General features: G+C 32.8%; 1 protein-coding gene across 2 annotated transcripts in view; it reads right to left on the minus strand.

Moving 5' to 3' along the window:
• Window positions 1-4,475: 4,475 nt before the first annotated feature.
• nmo (serine/threonine-protein kinase nemo) overlaps window positions 4,476-12,518 on the minus strand; it is a 70,607-nt gene continuing 62,564 nt past the window's right edge. Inside the window, exons 4-9 of one of the 2 annotated variants that reach the window (XR_011032014.1) lie at window positions 10,731-10,786; window positions 8,937-9,528; window positions 8,642-8,843; window positions 8,486-8,579; window positions 7,129-7,610; window positions 4,476-4,571 (exon numbers count right to left, since the gene is read on the minus strand). Coding sequence is in view for 1 of the 2 variants with exons in the window: in XM_068286885.1 (XP_068142986.1) it covers window positions 4,517-4,571; window positions 8,486-8,579; window positions 8,642-8,843; window positions 8,937-9,528; window positions 10,731-10,786 (999 nt within the window). In the remaining variant the exon portion in view is untranslated. The remainder of the gene's footprint in view (window positions 4,572-7,128; window positions 7,611-8,485; window positions 8,580-8,641; window positions 8,844-8,936; window positions 9,529-10,730; window positions 10,787-12,518) is intronic. The other variant, XM_068286885.1, reaches the window with a different exon arrangement.

Here is a 12,518-nt window from a genome sequence, read left to right on the forward strand (position 1 = left end):
ATTTTTAACATTTTGTTTTTGTTTATTATTGGAAATTCTACGAAAAGTTTTGTGTCAAAGGGAAACATCTATAGAATTTTTCAATTATATTGTCCGTACATACATATACATACATATATAGATATAGACACACACACACATACATATGCATATATACATATATGTGTGTATACATCATATTCATGTCCTTTATCATATCCATATCCACATACATAGATTGAGAGCCTAATATTTGTTTGTTAAAATTTTATATATTTATTTATATATATATATATTTTTTTGTTTTTTGTTGTTGTTATATATTTCTCGTTTATAGCTATAAATTCTAAATTGCAAATGCATTTGGTTTAGTTTTTCATTATCCTTTTCATTCACCTGGTTTATTTTTTATTTATTTTTTAAACTGCAAATAAAAGGGAAAAGTATAATTATAATAATAATATTAAAAAAAACGCTAGTTTGTTGTTGTTGTTTTTTGTTTTCTTTTCTTTTTTTCTTCTTTTTTTTTTATACAAACAGTTTTACACAGTTTTTTTTTTATTTTTAGATTTATTTGCTTCTAATATATTTATATTTATATCATATATTTTATATATATATATATATATATATTTATATATTATAATTAAGCATACTTTAAGACAAAAAAATACTAATGCAGCTTTTAATTTTTTACTTTTTACTCTTTCTCACGTTTCGTTAATTGATAATTAAATTAAACTTAGCAAATAAAAATTATTATTTATATATATATATATATATAGTTGAAGTATTTTTCTTTCTTATATTTTTTTCTTTTATAATGTAGATTTAAAAAAAAAATGACATTTACACTTTGTTGTTTAGTTTTTTATGTTTTTTGTTTTTCACTATGCATAGAGAAATGGTTTCTGTTGTTGTTGTTGTTGTTTATATATAAATTTGTTTAGCTTATTAACTAAAAATCATGATGAAAATTCTCTTAATGAGAAATAGAATGAATGAAAATGTGGGAGGCAAATGGGGAGAAATGGTGAAGAGAGAAAAGTTTGCATAATTATTTATGCCTTTTTTTTATTATTATTATTACTTTAATTATTCATAATTAATTATATCATATATATATATATATAGTTTACTTGGTGGGGTGTTTAAATGTGTGTGTGTGTGTGTTGAAATCTGTTCTATATATACAGGGTGCCTAAAACTACAAACTAAACTAAAACTTAAAAAAAAAAACACAAAAGCACAAGAAAAATATTTAAAAAAACAAAAAAAAAAAAAAATTATACCCTAAACACATTTATTTATTTAGTCAATGTATATAATGTATATTTAGTAGTATGATGATGTGTATGTGTGTGTGTGTGTGTGTAAGTTTTTCTCATGGAATGAAATGCCTCTCATTTACATAATCGAAGACTTTTCATTTATTATTCAGTCAGTTAATCATCTTCTTTAGAATTTAGGCCCATGACTTTTCTTTCTTTGTTGTGTGTGTGTTGGATTCGAGTGTATATATATGTAAGTGGTTATACAATTCTAACATCATATATGTATGTATGTATGTATATTTTCCATTCGTTTTTCATTTGCATTTTCATTTTTTGTTTGTTTTTGCTATGAGATCTCCTTGAAAGTTTTTTCAATTTTATGTTTCTTTTATGTTAGTTATGGTTTTTTTTTTTTTTTTAACTTGTACATACATAAGAGAAAACAGCGCATGTGTGTGGGTGTGTATGTGTGTGTGTGTATTGATGAAAAATTTGAAAGATTTGAACGAAAATCCATAGAGAATTGAAAAGAACGAGCTATTTTCTTAATTTTTGATCTGATTTCGCCTCAAAGTATGCAACAGTTTGTCAAAAATGTTTCTTTTCTACAAAATTGTCTATAAACAATATTTACTTTGAATGTTTTACTTGTTTGTTTCAAAAACATCTATTATTGCCTACTTTAGGGGGGGCGACATGCACTTCTCATTGGATTCTCTTTTACATTTCAATTCGTTTCTTGCCAAGCTTGTTACACTCTTGCTCTTGCTCCTTTAATCAATGATCTATTCTATGACTTGATCCATATAAGATTCAAAGTTCTTTATATTTCAAGGTTAAAGCGAGATCTTCTTTTCATTTTCGTGTTCGAGAGATTTTCGAGGCAAGAGTATAGTAAATTCGGTAACCGAAGTTAAAGTTGGTGAAGGGGATAGGAAAAAAAAGAAGAACTCAGTCTTAAAATTATTTAGCTTTAGTATGAGGGGAGAAACGGGGGGGGGTGAGAAAGATAAGTTTGTTATCTTTCTGTCTTTCTTTTCGTTAGCATTTAGTTGGCCTATGAGCATTAATTTTTCCTCCTCTTTTGTTTTCTGCTTCAAAACTTCATTATAATTAGTATAAACTTTTGAACAAATAAACTAAACAATTAGAATTTAGTTGGAAATGATAAAATAGTTAATTGAAGTATCTGATATATGTGTGTGTGTGTTTGTGTGTGTGTGTGTGTATAAAGTAATTATAATTATCAGCTAATAAACTAATATTCTTTTTTGTTGCTGTTGTTGTGGTTGTTGTTTTTGTTACTGGCCAAAATTCGAACGTGAAAACTTGTTCATTGCATTCAATTTTCCCATTTTCCTTGTATATAGCCAAAAATCATTCACTGGGATTCGGGCAGTGTGTCCTTTTTTCACTTGTTTGTGTTGTGTTTTTTTTTTTTTTTTTTTTTTTGAATTGTTTTTGCTTACATTAAATAATCGAAATTAGTTATAAAGTTTTAGACTCGAGTGTCCGACTTGTTGCTCTCAATTTGTTGTTGAATTTATCCAAAGAGGCTCAAACAATTTTTCAATTTTCCAATTTCCATCATAATTATTATATTAAATCAGTCTAGAGTTTAAAATTAATATGTAACTAATGCAGAAAGTGCTTGGGCCTGGGCTTGGGGGTGGCTGGTGGTGGGAGGATGTGTTTAAAATGTTTTACACACACACACACACACACAAGAGGAAATGTGTCTGTGTTTCTTTTAAGTGCGTGTGTGTGTGTGTGTGTGCGTGAGAGAGAAACCAATTTCAATAAACAAAACAAAAATTATATAAAAATCTATAATAATAATTAAAAAAAAACCTACAAACAAAACTTTGAAATGTTTTAATTTGTTTTGTTTTTTGTTTTTTGTTTTTGTTTTTTGTTTTTAAGCTTGCTACACATTTATATAAATACATATAGATATATATATATATACATACACATATATATATATATATATTACTACTTAGTTGTTGTTTTTTAGTTTTGCATTAAACATTTTTGCTTTTAGTTTTTGAAATTGTTGTTTGAGGTAAATTTGGCAAACAAATTTCCAAAAAATTTTTCATCTTCTGATTTTCAAATTTTGTTGTTGTTTTTACTTTCTTTTTTAGTATTGAGTGCGTTTTTTTTTTTGCATTTTATTTTCGAGTTTTTTTTGTTGTTTTTTCTTGTTTTTTGTTTTTGTTATATTTTGCTTTACTATTATAATTAGTATTAAACTTTGTTTGTTTTTGTTTATTAAGCATAATGAATTACATAATTTGTCTGTCTGTCTGTCTGTGTGTGTGTGTGTTTGTTTGTTTCACATTTACATAGAGTTTTTGTTGTTGTTGTTTTTGTTGTTTAGCTTAATACATACAATACATAAAACAGAAAATGTTTTACTTTGTTTTGTTTGTTTTTTTTTTTTAACTTTTCTCATTATTTTTGTTTGTCAAATTGTTGTAGTCTACTATATATATATATATATATATATATAGGCTGATGTTGTGTAGAATTCAATGAAAGTTTCAACTTGTTGTTTCGTTTTAGTTTTTTGTTGTTTTTGTTTTTGCTGCGCTGCTGTTTTAACTACATTTTTAAGACTAGTTTCAGTTGAGTTACAAATTACACACACAGTCATTACTCACTGTGTGTATAAGTGTGTGTGTGTGTGTGTCGATTGTGTGTGTGTTTGTTACTAATTCTTTAATTTTAGTTTAGTTTGTTTTTTTGTTTTTGTTTTTGTTGTCGGTGGTGGTGGAATGCTTTTAACTTGTTCAACAAATTCTTTCTTTTTAGTTTAAACATTTTGTGTTTGTTTTGTTTGTTTGTTTGTTGTTGTTGTTGTTGTTGTTATTCTCGTACCGGGCACACACACTGGCTGCTGGCTTGCTGGTTGTCATTTTGTTGTTGTTGTTGTTGCTTAAAATTTAAATCGTTGTTCCACTAATTTATCGAGTTTCATATTCTTTCTTGTCTCTGGTCAAGTAGTCTCCCGCCCCCAACCCACAAACCCACCCCACTTCCCAACCCCCTCTCCCATTTCTTGTTGTTGACTTCCCCCCATCCTCCTTCCATCTCGTTCTCGTTCTCGTTCTTCTCCGGCTTTAATGTTCCGGATTCGCCCGTTGATTATGATGTTGATGTAGATGCTGATGATGATAAGAATGATGTTGATGAAGATGACGTTGATGTTGATGTTGATTTTGGTTTGATCTTTAGGCAGCAATTGCCTCATTTTGCCGTCATTCCCATTGATGTGGCGATGGCGGCAGCTCGGATGGATGTGCCACAGTGGAGCTAAAATGTTAAGGCAACCACCAAAAAATGTTTGAGGTTGACAAAAAGAGTGTGTGTGTGTGAGAGAGAGAGAGAGAGGGAGAGAAATAGAATAAGAAAAGTTAATACATTTTTGCAATTTAAATTGAAATTTTTATACATACTATGGACATATATATATATATATATGTATGTATGTTTATAGTTACATAGTCATAAGTCATGCCATTTACATCTACTTGAATATATATAATGTACATATATATATATATATAATGATAATAATAATACAAAAACAAAAAAGAAAAACAAATACACAAAATGGTTTTAAGACCAAAAAAAAAGAAAAAAGAAATTAACAAACAAACGACCAAATACATTTAAATAATGATTAACAATATTAAGAAATGAGAGTGGAAGATACACAGTGACAGAGACAGATAGAGACAGAGAGAAAGAGAGAGGGAGAGACATAGAGAGAGAGAGAGGAAAGAAATACCAATGAAATGAATTTTGACATAAAACCAAAAAAAAAAAAAAGCAAAATACACAAACAAACGACAAACAAACAACAAAAAAAAAAAAAAGGAAGAAGCAATTTGTTTGGAGATGTATTGGGAAGTCGAGAATATATATAGATATTACATATATATATTTATAATTATTGTTGTTCAAGCGCATTTCATTTCTCTTGTTTTTATTCTTCTGTCTGTTTTACTTTGCTTTTCTTTTTGTCACTGCTGCTTAACCGCATTGAATTCCTAGCGACATTTAGAGATAAGGAGAAAGATGCAGAGATATACAGAGAGAGAGAGAGAGATAGGACATACATACATACATATACAGCAAGTGAATGAGAGTAAGGAGTGCGGCGATTGACTGATAATCCTTTTGAATATATTCAAATGTGTTATGAGATCTGCATTCAATATGAATGAATTCGTTTATCGCTCAACTGAATGACATGAGATAATCGAATATAAATCTGTATAGAGTTAAATTGTTCAATGAATAGGTTACAAACTAGACTGAATGAAAAAGAGTTTCATTTTGATTCTCATTCTTCACTATTCACTAAGAGCTCCTAGAGTTCGGAGTGTTTCAGTGATGCATTCGTTCCAAATCATTGAAAACATTTCGATTACTCTGAGTATTCGATTATTAATTCATTCATTTGGGGTCTTCCATTCCAAACTTGTTTACGTAGAGTTAAATTGGATTCTTCAAATCTTTTAGTTAGACTTAGTTTTTAAACTAAGAACTAAGTATTACGACTCATTGACGAGTCAGACTTAGAGTAAATTATACAAATTCGATAGTCAATTGTGATGACACTTGATGTGCCGATAACGATAACGATAACAAGCAAGAAGCAACTCTGAATTGGTGACCCCGACGAGCAAAATTCTTTTGTTTTTTGAATTGATTGCTAACTTTCTTTGTAGTGTGATGCAATATATACATATCTGCAACAAAATCGGCCAATACTTGAAGGTATATAGGTTATCTTAAGCGATTTGGGTGGATATCATTTTGTGGTTGGGTGAATGAGATTAAAATTTATGAATTTGTTGAATTGAATAAACTGTACACAATAAATGTAAAATATATATTATACATATGTATATACGATTTGTATAAACAAAATGAAATAAAATATAAACAAATATACATATATATATATAGACACAAAGGAGCAGAAAGCTTCAATGCAAGTAGGAGATGGAAGGAATATGTTAAACACAAATTTGATAATGATCAAGAAGGATATATATGTATATATATGTATGTATGTATGTATGAATGTATGTATGTGTGTGTATGTGTAGAGAGAGAGACAGAGAGAGATAGCATGAGCTTTATTTATTATTATTTTTGATTTCGATTATTGCCAATTTCGATTATTGTGAGTAACAACGGGAGAAAGTGGGGCCAATTCTTGATAATTTGTTTAGTCATTTTTCTTTTAATTTGTTGACATTTATAAACAATTTCATAAAGTTAGATTGTTTGCCACAGTTATATATGTATGTATGTACACAGATACACAAGTATATATACATATATAGATAGATAAGTAAAGAGAAGAACAGAGATAGAGAGAGAGAGATAGTGAAAGTTATAAGCCCATTTAAAAATCAAATAAAAAGTTAAATCAAATGAAAAGCAAACAAAAAAGAATAAAATGTTTATACACAAAGGACAAGGATGAGAGAGAGAGAGAGAGAGCGTGAAAAAGAAAGTTAGCTTAATGGAGAAAGAAAGATCGTGAAAGAGAGAGAGAGAGAGAGAGAGAGAGAAAGGCATAGTTAAGGATAAGAAGTAAAAAAAAAAAAAAAAAAAAACAGCGAGAAAGCGTTAGAGAGAGAGAGAGAGAGATAGAAACAAAGAAATTTGCCAGAGGGTAGATGATAAAAGATTTTAGAAATCATAAACTAAATATATATATATAGAAAATTATAAACATTATTTGGCATTTTTTTTTTAAATTTTTTTTTGTATTATTATTTTGATATTTGTTTATTGAGTTTTATATGCTTATTTTTTTTTTTTTTTTTTGTGTTTTTGTTCAACAGACCTAAGAAGAAGGACGAAGGACGAGCTGAGAGCTGAGCTGCTGCCTAACTATTCAGTTATCGCGCCTATTTATCTCATTCTCATTTTCGGGGGGCTGTGTGGGCTCTCTTGATTGTTGATCGATCGATTGATTGATTGATTGATTGATCGATTGATTTCATTCTTTCTTTCTGAGTCTCATGAGGGTCTTGCGACTAGTAGTAGTAGTAGTAGTAGTGGTAGTAGTAGTAGGAGGAGGCAACAACAGCATCAGCAGCAGCAGCGGCAGAGGCGATAGTAGTTGTTGTTGTGACAGCAGCAGCAGCGGCACAGGCGGCAGCAGCAGCAGCAGCAGCGACAGGAGCAGCAAATGCAACAAGTTCAAGTTCTTGTTTTGATTCTGGTTCTTGTTGTTGTTGTTGTAGTTGTTCTTTTTGTTGTTGTTGTTGTGGTAGTGGTAGTAGTAGTATTGGTAGTAGTAGTAGATATTCTCATTCTCATTGGCTTAACAACGCAAATATAATAAGTATAAGTTTTTTTTTTTTATATATATATATATATATATAAACAAATTGTATAGAAAAAAGTTGTTGTTGTTGTTTTTGGTTTTGTTTTTTGAGTATAAAAAAAAAAAAACCAAAGAGAAAAGAATTCAAACAAAACAAACAAATAGACGAAAAACAAAACAAAAAATGAAGAAAGAAAGAGAGAGAGAGAGAGAGAAATAGAGAAAAATAAATCAAAACAAATGAAAAATTGATAACAAAATAAACAATAATTATAATAATAATAATAATAATCATAGAAAGAGAGAGAAAGAGAGAGAGAGAGAAAGAAATATATATATATATATATATTGATAGATGTTTTTTTTTTTTTTTGGTTTAAAAATTTATAGAGATGGAATTAAGGAACAATAAACAACAAGTTCTAAAAGGCATGGGGAGGGAGGGGGTAGACAGGTGATTGGGGGGTGTGTGTGTGTGTGAGTGTGTGTGTGTGGTATAGGACAAAAGCAAATGACTTTAAATTTATTTCAAACAAAACAAACAAATCGAAAAAATTAATAAATAAATAAAAAATTAGAAGAAAAAAAACAAAAAATAGTTTAAAAAAAATTTGTCAAATTTTTCATTTCAAAAGGCAATAAACTAAAAAGTGGGTGGAGTGGGGGGGTGGGGGGTGGGTTGGTCAGGTACTTGACTTGTTGATGGTTTGTGGGTTCAGGGACAATTGTAGTAAGAGAGACAGACAGACAGAGAGAAAGAGAGAGAGAGAGAGAGAGAGCGGGTGAGAGTGAAGGAGTGTGTGTAAGAGAGAGAGATAGAGAGAGAGTGAGGGCGTGCAGTTTTATAGGATTTCCAACTTGATCAACTCACCTGGCAAAACTCTTAAATGCCGCACTCTGTGGATTAATACAAAGCGGCACTCGACCCGTTTGCAATTGCTCGGCAATAAATTTGTGCATTTCCTCTGCAAAGAAGTAAACATCATAACATACCATCGTAAGATCGTGAGATCGAGTTGCCACTCACCCTTAACCTGCTGCACTGAGGTCAATTTACGTTCCCATAGATCATCAAAGGGCTGACCAGCCGATGGCTCAAAATCTGCTGTATACTGACGCATTCCAGCCGAGGTAGTGAAACAGCATTTGCACATGCATGAATGATAACGCAAACGACCCTCATCCAAATACGGATGGGCCAGGGCATCTGTCACAGAAATTCTCTTATCCTGCGAAGATTGTTGGAAAGTGTGTGTTAGCAATCGATGTATGTATATAGTTGTTCTTGGTATTGGTTATTATTTGAGTGTTTGTCGTCTTACCGGATCAAATACCAACATTTGGCACAACAAATGCACAGCCTCATGGGTGGCATGAGAGCTCAGGGTGTAGAGCACCGAGAAGGATGGAGGTTTCGGTGCCCGACGCAACATATGAGTGCGGGCACCCTCGCAGGCGTGACGCATATCGTCCATTGTGGGTGTGCCCAGCAATTCGGTGATCAGTTCCAATTGCTGCACCGGATTCTGGGCCTGGAATAGAATGCGACGGCCCAGGAGTTCACCGAAAATGCAGCCAACCGACCAAACGTCCACAGCCGATGAGTAGTGGCGGGCACCCATTAGGATCTCGGGCGCTCGGTAGTATTGTGTGACCACCTCTTGGGTCATGTGCTTGGCCTGATCGGGCTCCTCGACGCGGGCCAAACCGAAATCGCATATCTTCAATACACAATTCGAGTTGACCAGCAGATTGCCGGGCTTAATGTCACGATGGAGAATCCGGGCTGAATGTAAATATTTCAATCCTCGCAATATCTGATACAGAAAGACTTTAATATGATCGGCAGATAAATGTTGCGGTGAGACTATAATTTTATGTAGATCCGATTGCAGCAATTCCGTTATCACATAGCTGATGGGTTTTGAGAATTTTCAATGTTAAGTCACGAAAACCAAATTCAAAATTGAAATAAAGCCTTAAAAATCAATTTAAATTAGACAGAGAGAGTGAGTGACTGACTGAGTGAGAGAGAAAGGCAGAGATGTCAAAGGAGAAAAGAAGCCTTTCTGTTTGATTTGTCTCCCTTTTCACCCCTCTCACTCTCTCTCTCTGTGTGTGTGATGTGTGTTTGTTTGTTTTTGTTTATTTTTTTTTTTGCTATGAAAACTTTTTTCAATTAGTTTTGCTTTTGGCCAAAAGTTTGGTGTTTGAACTCCAAAAAAGCAAAAAAAAAAAGGAAATAGAAAACGAACTGGCAACAGTTGATAGGTAAGATAGGGAGAGGGGGCAAGTGGTGGCAGTGTTTTCTCTCCCTCTGCCTCTCTCTTGACCGTATATGAAATGTTGTCACAACTTTGATGAATTATGACAAGCAAAAGTTTAAGTACATTTCCCACAAAAAACAAAAGGGAAAAAAATCTCTAAAATTTTGTGAAACCTTTTTCAATCAGTTTAACTTTTCATTTTTGGTTTATCGAAAAGAAAAAAAACAACTAATAACAGTTAACTAAAGCCTACTTTTTGGGGCTAAATCAAATTGACATTTTAAGTTCTTTCTATTAATCAAAATATTGATGGAGATATATGTATGTCTGAAATATCTGAAGAATTTACAGAGATTTAGAAAGTTTACTTTTCATTTGAAGGATGCTTTAAGATGTTTTCATTTCTCTGTGCTATTAGAGGGTTAATTTTGAATCCAAAAGGTTTAACCTTAGTAAAAGTTAAAGATCCATTGATGGGGTTGAATATTTTTCTAAAGGATTTCTATGACCTTTCTCTGGCATAAACAAAGCTTCTGCATATTATGGATTTTGGTACTTAAGCAGAAGGATTAATCCCTAAGAGTTGATAACTTTATGTTGTTAGGAAGATTTCAACAAGTCGTAGAAAGTTTCTCGAGAATTTAGAAGATTTCACTTGGCTATGAATCCTTTTTTAATATCTCAAAGATAGTTTAGAAGATTTGAACTTGAAAATCTCTTTTCTTTCAACCTTTGCTCCTCTTTGGAGATATATCAACTTGATCCTAGAACTTCTCTTGATCGAGTAGTTTTTGGTTAATTTATATTAGTTTTGTGTTGTGTTTTTGTTTGTCTTATAGAAAAGGATACATTTCTTGAAAGAAATCCAAATGTGGTGGTTGTAAAATATCCAAAGCTGAGAGAACCTGAAAGAAAGAGAGAAAGAGCGTGAGATATATATTATATTTATGCAGATTGTAAATCATAAACTAAGCAAAATTACAATTACAATTTAACACCTAGCACAAGGCATAAATTATGGCAATTCGGGGTGGTTGGTGAGGAAAGTGAACGAAATATTCATCATCAAAATAAAAATCAAGTTAAGTTGCATGTTAAGTGTCGCTGGCAGGCATTAAATGCCACAAAGTTCAGACTGACAGAAGGGCAAGAGCAGACATTGTGGAAGGGGAAAAAGAGGCAAAACGAAGCAGAAGCTTAACCAAGAAAACGAGGAGGAGGAGGAGGAGAAGAAGGAGAAGGTGAAACGGTTCGAGCAGTTGTGGAAGCAAAATGTTGACCCGTTGATTATGTTTAGTTTAAAGATACAAATCACGCCACTGAACTCGTCTCACTTCCCTTCTCCATCTCCAACTCCCTCTCTCTCATTCTTTTTCCCCCTACATACATACATATATACAAGCAGACAAGTTAGCCAGACGATCAGAGGGAAAGACTAACGATTGGTTGGTCGGACGGTCAGACCGTCCCCCTTTAGACAAGTCGCTGATTTATTTTGCTTGCGGTCACAAAATGATGAAGGAACTGAAGGAGTTGCAGCTCAACTGAAACTAAACTAAAACTCAACTCGACTGAGTGACGAACTAAACACAAAGACAGAGAGAAGGGGTCGGCCAACGACCATCGACCAGAAGCTGAGGGGCTGAGAGAGGCAATAAGTGTGTGCTGTGTGCTGTGTGTGTGTGTGTGTGTGTGTGTGTGTCAAGAGGGGCAAACGAACTTGCCTTTAAAATCAATTTACAATATTTATTCAAGAGTCAGTCATCGTCATCGTCATCAACAAAAATGCGTAAAGTAGCCCGAAATACAAGAACCAAATTATTCTCCATACTTGAAACGACTGTCATATACCCTTTACGGCTACTCTTTTGATATCCTGGCGTCTAGATAGACGATGGCGATTCCTTCGTAAATTTTCCTCTTTGTTATGCTATTAATACCCTAGAAACCCAATTCAAGATTCTATGACTCTCCCATCTACCCTTTAATCAGTTCAATGGTTTACAGGGTATTCGAAAATTGCAGTCAGAAGAAGAAGAAGCAAAAAAAAATGTTGCTAGCCACAATGTTGCCGAGACATACATATAACCCTCGTTTCTCCCTTGTCTGCCACCGTCATTCTATACCTCCCCCCAACCCCATCCCCTTCTGCTGTGTCGGCACTAACCAAAGGCAGTTTCAACAATTTTGCGCACTTTTAGCAAAAAGGAACAAAACTGCAAAGAAACAATAAGGTAAAAAAAAACAAAGTGCCGATCGACCGACCAAATCCAATGCCGTCTTCAAGTCTCTGAAACAATCGTCGTCGTCGTCGTCGTCGTCGTCGTCGCCGTCGTCATCTTAAGTGGCAAAAAACAATTTTTTTGGTTTGTGTTTTTTTTTTGTGTTTTTTCGCGTCGTCTCTTTGGCTTTTCTGTAATAATTTTGTTGCTGCTGCTGTAATTTAGCAAACTGCGAATGAACTGCATTTGTTAAGCCTGTGGTTTAAAGTCTTCAAAGAGAACTGCAAAGGGGAAGCCCCCTCCCAACAAAAAACAAGAAGACGAAGAAGAAGAAGAAGAAGAAGAAGGGGTAGGTTGGCCGATGATGGCTAACAAAACCGCTTGACATCTGCACTGCGGACTCTATTAGAGATTT

This window comes from Drosophila tropicalis, unplaced genomic scaffold, assembly GCF_018151085.1.
Source record: "Drosophila tropicalis isolate 14030-0801.00 unplaced genomic scaffold, ASM1815108v1 contig_463, whole genome shotgun sequence".
Lineage (NCBI taxonomy): Eukaryota > Metazoa > Arthropoda > Insecta > Diptera > Drosophilidae > Drosophila > Drosophila tropicalis.